General features: G+C 33.4%; 1 protein-coding gene across 1 annotated transcript; it reads right to left on the bottom strand.

The window, feature by feature from the left end:
• Window positions 1-243: 243 nt before the first annotated feature.
• On the bottom strand, window positions 244-6818 carry LOC111706198 (trypsin epsilon). The gene is made up of 10 exons (XM_023478999.1): window positions 6336-6818; window positions 5691-5751; window positions 5577-5628; window positions 3458-3541; window positions 2060-2110; window positions 1675-1720; window positions 1564-1603; window positions 931-1006; window positions 504-529; window positions 244-423 (listed from the first exon to the last, which is right to left on the bottom strand). The coding sequence occupies exons 2-8, from the start codon at window positions 5702-5704 to the stop codon at window positions 997-999; spliced, it is 297 nt and encodes a 98-aa protein (XP_023334767.1). The 5' UTR covers window positions 5705-5751; window positions 6336-6818; the 3' UTR covers window positions 244-423; window positions 504-529; window positions 931-996.
• Window positions 6819-9790: the final 2972 nt, after the last annotated feature.

Here is a 9790-nt window from a genome sequence, read left to right as displayed (position 1 = left end):
CCTCATCCCAAAGGGTAGATTCTGAAACCCTTTTAACTTATAATAGATTTGAGCTTCCTCCGCCCTAAAAGACCAGGTAGAGACTACTCCTACTTCCCAGAAGAGGCAGGAAGTTTTGGCGGATTCCAAGCATAGGTATGGCAGATGGAGAAAAAAGATGAACATTTATGAAAATTATTAACCATGCCTGGAACCATTCAACTAGAGGTGTGAAATAAATTTCCAACATTAAATAATTTATCAAAAGTTTGAAGTTATATTTTATTGCTTGACTGTGTTATAAATAAAGAATTTATTATTAATCTGAACAAGATATTTTCTTGATTTCTCGACAATATTTTGAGGTTTATTAGGGTCAGGATCAGAATATGCTCTGAAGGATGGTAGATTCCATGTTAACTTGGGCACACTCTCTTCTCCAAACTGAAATTAAATATGAATACATCAAGTATTCTAATATATATTCAAATAAAATAAGATAAAGTCCTCATATCTAAAATTACCTTTAAGTTTTGTATCACCCAATCTCCTGATAAAATATCACTTTTGAATATGTCCATTAAAGGTAGATGTAATGGCGTTCAGAGGGACATACCCAATTCACGCAAATATCCTTTAAATCTTTGTTTAAGTAAAATTATGAAAATATTGTTGTTTTTCTCTGAAAATAAACATTTTATAAAAGAAGTTGCTTTTTTAAGTAATTGCAGTTTTTAAGTAGCAGAGACATAAAAATCTTCCCAATTGTTGCTTGGGTAAAGGTTTAAGGAGTACTGATGTGAATCAGGCATTCTTGTGAATTGGCCTTTACAAGAATTGTACAGCCAACAGTGTTTAATTCATATTCTCACAATTATAAGAAATATTCCAAAATCTCTGCTATCTTGATTTTACAGCCCATGTGAATAAAAAATGTTCAAATGTAATTTCCCAACAAGCGAAGATCTGTATAGAAGGAATTGTTATCCACAGCACACTCCAACATTCCTACACTTGTCAGACCCACCTAAATTAACAGATATAACTAGAGTTATAATCTATTTCTGGTATTCTAGGACTCCAACATCCCTACAATTGTCAGGCAAACCTAAATTAACAGATATAACTAGAGTTATAATCTATTTCTGGTATTCTAGGACTTTTACCTTTTGCTATAATCAAGATTTTGTATAGCAAAATAATGGCAATCTTTAGTGAATATGTACAATTTTTTATTTTAGTGGAGTCTCCTAAAAGCCTAAAAGTCCTAAAAGTTTAACATTTTCAATAAATTTTTTTTAATTCACATTTTGTAAATTAAGATTACAAATATTGGCATGATGACAACCTATGCAACACAATTTTTACATTCATTTCATGGATGAATCTTTCCATCAATTCATGTGATTTCATTTGTTGCATATTCCAACATCCTTTTCTGATCAAAGATTGTTATATAACATCCTTCTTTTAGGCGGGACACTATCACATTCAGTAAATAACTGATCATTTTACCAATTCTATAATCTATTATTATTATTATTTTACATTAGGATTTAAATTATCTACATACTACATAGTTACCTGAACAAAACTTGAATCACAATAGGCCCCCCTGAGTCCCCTGGACATATAGTATAATGAACTCCAAAATACCACAGTTAGGGCTGAAAGATTTTCTTATCTAATTCTTACCATTACATGTATCCTTAGATGGTGTTCGCGTACAGAAAGCTGTTTCCTGTAAAATGCACAATTATGGTAGGTCACTGGAAGCATTCGGAATCTTCATCTTCATCTCATGCAGACATTTAATTCCTCATTGATATCCCATGTTAGTCATACTCTGCAGGGATAACTTTAATTGAGGGATCAAGTATGTATCCTTAAATTTAAAAGTCCCCGCATTGAATATTGAGACCAAAGCGATTAAGATAAACACAGTACAAAAGTTCCGAGCTTGGGTCAAACTACTGGTTTTCAGTGTCCCAGGCATACAGAGTAAGAACAATAAACCCTTTATAAATAAAATCACCATGACAAAATTTGATAAGTAATCTTAAAATCTTTATTTTATTACTGTAATTGTTTTCCTCTCTCTTGACGTACAGGGGGATACCATGAGGTCAACCTGAACGAAAAACAGTGTGTAAAACATTTAAAAGTAGGCTGGCACAAGTATAGCTGCAATATAGGTTAACTGAAGTTTCCATTCAAAATATTTGCAATAATAATGCAAAACTAGATCTGTAGCTTGCTTACTGACCTGTACTAGGGTTCACAGCAAAAAGGGTAAAAATTTGGAAAAAAAAGTTTGTCACAAATTTTGCATTTTGTTTGTGCCTGTCATTGCACTAAAACTTACCGCATGTATAGCAAAAGTTGTACATTTTCTCATAAGCTAACTTTTTGATAACAAACATTTTAATATATTTTTATTATTAAAGAAAGTTTCGGCACATGGAAACCATCAGCCTAAAACTGTAGATTTGAATAACAGTTTTTAACAGTGTAATGTGAAGGTCATGCAAATATTCATGCATGAATGTGATCAATGTCACTGTGGACTAATTCAATTTGATGCTCATCAAGTACCATGCCGACCCGAACCTATGCTGGCTCGGTTTTAACTTTGATGTCACAGCCACACTTTATGCAGTACCTGGCCTATCATGGGCCTGTTTGAACTATCCCACTAGATTAACCGTCTTAGTACGAAGCAGTCGATATCGACCGCTCACTTTAGTCACTCTTTAACCCCTTATTGGTTTACAAATTAATTTGTTTTTTAAAAGTTTTGCGTAACTTGGGAACCCAGAAACCAAGTTCAAGCATGTTTTTGCTTGTTTTTGTTTTTATTCAGTGTGAATCTTGATAGGTAATGAGAGGATACGCAAAAATTAGACAAAAATGTGTGACCCCCTTCACTTTTTAAAAAAGTTAACATTTTGTGTGATTTTTGTTGAAAAAAATACGTCTAAAGTTATTACTTTTTATATAATTAACATTTTAATTGTTAAAATTATCGCACATTTAGGGGACATAACAGTGTCAGTAGGGCAAAATAGACGACTTCCCGAGTATCAAAATAATATAAACTGAATTGTTCTTTATATTTTCATTAATAATGTGGGATAAGAAGGTTGGGATGGGAAGGGATGGGTGGGATGGTATGGGAGGGATGGATTGGATAGGAAGGGAGGGGTTGAAAGGAAGGGATTGGGATGGGAAGGGAGGGATGGGAGGAATGGGAAGGAAGGGATGTGAAGGGAAGGGAAGGTCGGGATGGGAAGGAAACATGATTTATGTGAATGTAGGGGAGAAAATGAATAATTTCTGAACGGTAAATCTAATACTTAGTATAAATTTTATGAAAACTAGTTCTAGAAGATAACTGGGGCGTATACAGGATTTTTTTGAAAAATATTAAGTTTGGACATAGACGGTTAATTTAATGTGATGTGGAATGAATATTCACCTCTTGAAGCACTGATGAAATTCCTTTAGAATTAGAATTAGTCCTTCCCCATCCTAGAGCAATGACTGTTGAGCCTGGGGGTAACTAAAACAAAAATATACTCAAAGGCTATATTGCTAATTTCGAGTGATCCAAGATTCTCAAACGTACCCATGAAACCTTAATCTGTTCGTTAATGTGGAAGATAGGGTGGTTTTCTTAGTTTTACAAGTCACAAGTGTAGAGAACCCACGAATGAAATTTATCAGTTTCTCAAACCAAAAATATGGATATCATATTCATATTTGATCAGACAAAGGTTTAAACTGAACCCTTTGTGGCTTTATAAATGAAGAACCCCTGAAATAAATATACAGTCTCTTAAGTATCGATCCAACTTTTAATAGCATTGAACTAAATATAATTTTTGCAACATTTCAATGAACTGCAATTTCTTGGACAATTTCAAATAAAAATGATGTATTGTAAACCCACTAAGGGTCAATCTCCCATGTACATAATCTCATAAATTCATTAATCCCAGTCGGGGTGCAATGAACCTCAAGTAGGGACAGCCTGACAACAAACTTTAGAGAGTATCAAACCCTTCTTTATCAAGTATTGAGGAATAACATGATGCCGGAGAAAGGAGTAATGAGATTAACTGATGGCAGAGAAATCAATATTGTTGGCCATTTTATGTCCTGAGATAAAGTTTGGTCAGCACCAAGCATCTGAAGAGAAGAGTTGAATGGAAATCTAATCCCCCTTTAGGCAAATGTCTTTGTGTTATTTAGATCAACTTTAGTTGGTCCAGTTGTTTGTATAATTATAATGTAAATATATGTGTGTGTAACCATGCATTATTATTCAACTCAATCTTGGCTTATTCATACTGAGTTCTTTTCAAGTTTATAGTATGCCATAATAAATCCAATACAACTTCTTTGGAGCTATGATGGCTGCAAGGATTTAGAGGAGATCATATTTACATCCAATGTTTTTAAGGAAAGATAATATAAGATAAAATAAGATAATCTGGTACACTGTGTAATGTGCAATGTGCATCTATTTTCTCAAAAATTTTTATCCGTGCTCAATGTGATTTTGTCAGGCCAGCTACATATGTTTGTGGGCCGAACAAAAGGAATAATACTCGAAAGAGGGAAAGGCGAGTTGGCAAGGAAAACACTCTTTCCTACCAGACACAGATAGGTGATAACTTCTTGAAAAATATATTTCAGTAACGAGGTTTCCTACAAAATACAAATTGTTATTGGCGTACATGCATATGAATAATAATTGTTAATAAAGATTAAACGGTTGAGGGTTTTATCAAAAATGAACATTGTTGTGAATCGAACAATTGGTTTAGAAATATGTATTATTGAGAATTGAACAAAGGCTTAAAAGGTATTGGAATTCTAGGTTTTGTAGGTTTAGCAGGTTTAGCAGGTTTAGGAAACTCTAGGTTTAGCAGGTTTAGGAAACTCTAGGTTTAGCAGGTTTAGGAAACTCTAGGTTTAGCAGGTTTAGGAAACTCTAGGTTTAGCAGGTTTAGCAGGCTTAGCATTCATGTTTTATTACTGTTGTGAATCGATAAATAAAGGTTTTAAAAGGCACTATTGTGAACTGATAAATAAAAGGTTTAAAAGGTACTGTTGTGAATTAGGTATACGGAACTTACAATCTAGAAAGCTGTGGTACGGCGAAAAGTTGTTTGAATTGAAGTCTAAAGCAATTTAATTCTTCTGAAATAAATATTTGACTGGTTAAAATAAATTCACTGTTTATATGTAAATGATTCACTGAAAATTATGTTTAAATGGGTTCTTTTAATGCACTTTGAGTTTTGTTAGCTCCATGAGGTTATTGTTTGTATTCATGCAAAATCCTTGGCAAGGTTTGGTTTGGCGGGTGGCCGGAGTATTCAACTGAGATACAATTTGTCGGAGACGACTTTTAAAACAGGGTTACATTAGGGGTATGGTTCACAATGTTACATAAAACTACTGGGTAGTCCGGACTGAACGGTAAAACTGACTGCATATTGCATATACAGTACATGTTGTAGCGGCTCGCACCATGTTTAGAGTTTAGAGAGCTATGGACACCTTAATTTATATACATATAAACATACCTCAGCTCTGGGATGTATCAATGATATGGGTTGAACATTTAGAACTGGATCTCTAAATATTTATACTATAATTGGGCTAAATTATTTTTTCCAAGATTAAAAAAAAAAACTTACCGTACAAACAACATTGCTATATCAAAATTAGCAAACAAGAGTTCTCGATTCCTGTTAAACCCTAAATCATTAAAAGATGTTCAAGGCCTTGAAGGGACTGTAAACATAATTTCAAGTGATCCTCCATGAAAAGATGGCAATGAAGGGTTAACAACCCTTAAAAACTTTGTATGAATTATATATCAATTTTTATACTTTTGAAAACGCTTATTTTTATTTTAGTTTCTCTACAAAAGTCACTTGTGCAATTTTACAAAAAGAAACTTAAATGAATTATCAGAATTAAACACTTTTAAACCTAGAAATATTTTCCACAGTGTTGATTAGAAAAGGGTACTGGTGTGAATCAGGCATTGCCATCTTTGCATTTAGGGTCACTTGAAAATACCCTGTTTTTTTTAAAAACAACTTTAAAGAAAAGAAAGCTATGAATGTTAATCCTATGTTTCAGAAAATACAGAAGTCAACATTAATGAGCATAATTACACATTTGTTTATGTCTTCATGCAATTTACACAATAGAATTGAACCTAAATTGCAGATAAATGCATCCGGTTTATTTTCTGTTAGTTTGTTTAAAGAATTTTCTGTTAATTCCTGTTCGATCCTGGAATTTAACCAGGCCCTATCCTATGGGTAACATACCTGAATGAACCAATTTTCTTGTAACAACAAATTCATTCCCCTCCCCTTTTATGATGCTACCAATAAACGCCTAAATAATGACATGTCTCTAGTTCAAAATCTGTAGTTCTAATAAGGTCTATTTTGTTTTTATTAGAATTGAATTGAATTAGAAAAGTTTTTTATTCTGTCTCCGTAATGGCTAATGGTGCTGGTTGGTCTAGATTGCACTAGCAGTCTTGATTTAAAACATTGTTGACATAACCAAACTACCCCAGGTTTAAATTAAAATAACTCTTTAACTTTAAATTTGTGGTTCAAATTTAACCAGCAGTAGGCAGTTCAGCGAAGTAGCTCAAATTTATTAATTTTGATCCCAGGCTACAAGACTTAAAGACAAAAGGTAAACAGATTAAAAGAGTCTTGCACTGTAAAATTAAGCGAGCAAAGTTGGATCTTTTTTATATTCGAATCAATATTTTTGTAAATAATATTCATTATTATTGTATTAAAATTTCCCAACAATAGATTTTTTTTAAATTCAAAAATACTGTAACATTTAGAAAAAGATTACTAAACCAAATACATATATATTCAATCTTATTTAATAATTATATACTAGGGGTGGTGAAAAAAAATTCAAGGATTTTGAATCAAACATTCATTATTTTTAAATTTAAGAAAACTGTAATTAATCTAAAATTGGTTTAGCAGATTTATACTCTATAGCTTTGCAGTTGTAAATAACCGCATTATTAAAAATCGTTGTTAATACCAAAATATGATTTAAATCCTTATAAACTTTTTATTATTGTACTTTACAACAAATCTAAATTATATTACTTAGTGGTTATGAGACAAAATAATCATCATTGCAGTATTTGAGACCCCAAGCATTATTGACGACTCATGCTTTTCATCATAGACCCTCAACTTTTCATTGGAGATTTGTAGGTTTTTGTCAGGGACACCCAGATATAAATCAAGTTACTTAGTCATTTACTTTATCCATAATATATTTTTATTATTTACATTTTTTTACAAAACCTGTATTTTACCATGGATAGGACCCAGCCTTTACTTCTGAGCCTCCAATAATGTAGTCATCCCCACTTTAACCCCCCAAACAAATAGAAAATTGATGGAACATAGACTTTCAACTAATCAATCAATCAATATTTTTAGGTCACAGTGAGAAATTTCAACAAGGTAAGAAATAGAATAAAATTATGTGTAGGATGTAGTTACAAGAGCAATTAGTTGATGCTGGTGACTCAAATCAAACTAGATTCTAATTTTGTCAGTGTTCTCCCTGCATTCATCAACTCACAGCATTCAGTCAGTGTTCTCCCAGCATTCAGCTACTCTCTACTGTGCTGCCTAATACCTGCCCCTGTGTGGGCCCCCCAGCAACTAGGGCTAGCTCTACATGCATCAGCTGAAATTACATTATGACAGAAACACCCACCCTGCCTCTTCAATACCTCACAAATATACTCACATGAGCCTGAAATAACAGGTCCTAGCTCTGTTTCAGGTGGCTGTGAGAACTGGAGATTCTGTTAAGCTAAAGCTATGGTTTTTAGAAAAAGAAGAATCCTATACCTTTTCCAGATCCCTGCCCAGCAAGAGGAGAAAGAAGAGAAAGAGAAAGAGAGTTGAAGGAAACATGCCTGTTTTTTTCTGCCAAAAGGGAAAGGAGAGATTAAGGCAGTGCTAGACTGACAGTAATCTCCTGAAAGACATGAGTTCAAAACCACATGTCAATAGTTATGAGATGATAGAAAACAGCAAGAAAGGGGATAAAATGTGTGAAAAAAGAAACAGCAACATAGATAGTTCTGAGAAGACAGGAAACAGCAAGAGTGTCATAGAAATGTATGAAGTTCCATGCGGAAAGGAAGGATGCTGATTTAAGAATTATTTCTGATAGTTTAAAAATCAAGACTTAAAATCCTGAATTCCATGGAAACCAGAAATTTCCAAAAAAAATACAGGGAATAGTGATGGGTTGGGAAAAGACCCTGAGTCTACAGTATAAAAATTGGGATGATGATGAAGAAAAATTCCAGACACAAAGGGAAAATAAAAACTTTCTGGAGTGGCTGGACAGAGAGGAAACCTTGATGAGTGAGAAATAGAGTGGGTGGATCATAATGAAGATCTGAATTACATAGATAGATTAGTGAGTGCTGAGGACAAAGCTGGGAAATTAATGCCTTACTGAGTGATAAGGAGTTTTTAATGGTTTGTTCTAATACAACAAGAAGTGACAGAGTCTTGCTCAATACAAGAAGTGAGTTCTATACTGGAAGTCAAAGTAAGAAAACCAGAAGGCAAGAACTTTGATGATACCAGAAGAGCAAGAATCAGGCCAGAGAAGAATAATTCGAGAAAATAATCCTTATCTATCAGACAATATCCAAGCATGAAGAGACAAGAAGAGAAGAATAAACAGAATTATGCTGATTTTAGAATCATTGTGGAGAGTTTATTGATAAACCAGGGAGAGAGAAAACTAGAAAACAATATTTCCATCATATCAATGGTACAAGAGGATCAGGAACCAGGTCAAAAACTTATATTTCAGAAGAAAGATAATGAGTTATCAGGCAACAGACAAGCCGTGGAACCAAAGAAACAAGAGAATGTGGATAGAACATTAACAGAAACAATAAATGATGTATGAGAATCAGATCATTCCACAGAAGAGAGTAAAAAGACATTTATTCATGAAAACTTATAGTCAGATAAAAAGATAATATAGAAATTCTGCTTTGATTACAGTGTAGAGTAATTGCTTCTTGTTGAAACATACAGGCTAAGACTTTACCTTGGCAATTGGCACAGATCAATTACGAGCTTGTTTGATAGCTACCTTTGTGTCCCTGTGTGGCATTTAGAGCTTGATTAATAGTTTGTTTGATAGCTACGCTTGTGTCCCTGTGTGGAATTTAGAGCTCCAGTAATAGCTTGGTTGTTAGCAATGCATGTGTCCCTGTGTGGCTTTAGATCTCAATTGAAAGCTAGATAGCTATCAGATAGTGCCCAGTGGTAGTGGCATTGATAGTTCACAGGATTGTAGCTGTGTGGACTGTGCCTTGGTTTACTTTGATAACGGATGGGCTGTACCTAGATAGATACGTTTTAAGAACTTGTTATGGAGTAGGTGTTTACTACAATCCTGTTCCTGTCCCTGAGCCTGAACCAGATCATATGAGGGTGCACCTAGCTTTTTCTTTGAAATTGGTAGATATTATGAAAATTATGAAAATGTAATGCTATATCTTGTAATGTAATGTACACTTGTTGAAATATTTAATTGTATTAGCAAAGAATAAATATTTAGATCTTAATTTTTTAACATACAGTTAAACCCTAAATATTGAATACATCAAAAGAACTTAAGAAATGTCGTTTTGACAATTTTTCAATGGGTTTTATAGTATTTTACGTAAATCTCAGTATTTGTGAAA

Source organism: Eurytemora carolleeae, unplaced genomic scaffold (assembly GCF_000591075.1).
Source record: "Eurytemora carolleeae unplaced genomic scaffold, Eaff_2.0 scaffold672, whole genome shotgun sequence".
Lineage (NCBI taxonomy): Eukaryota > Metazoa > Arthropoda > Copepoda > Calanoida > Temoridae > Eurytemora > Eurytemora carolleeae.
The sequence above is the reverse complement of the archived record's forward strand: the minus strand, read 5'-3'. Positions and strand labels throughout refer to the sequence as shown.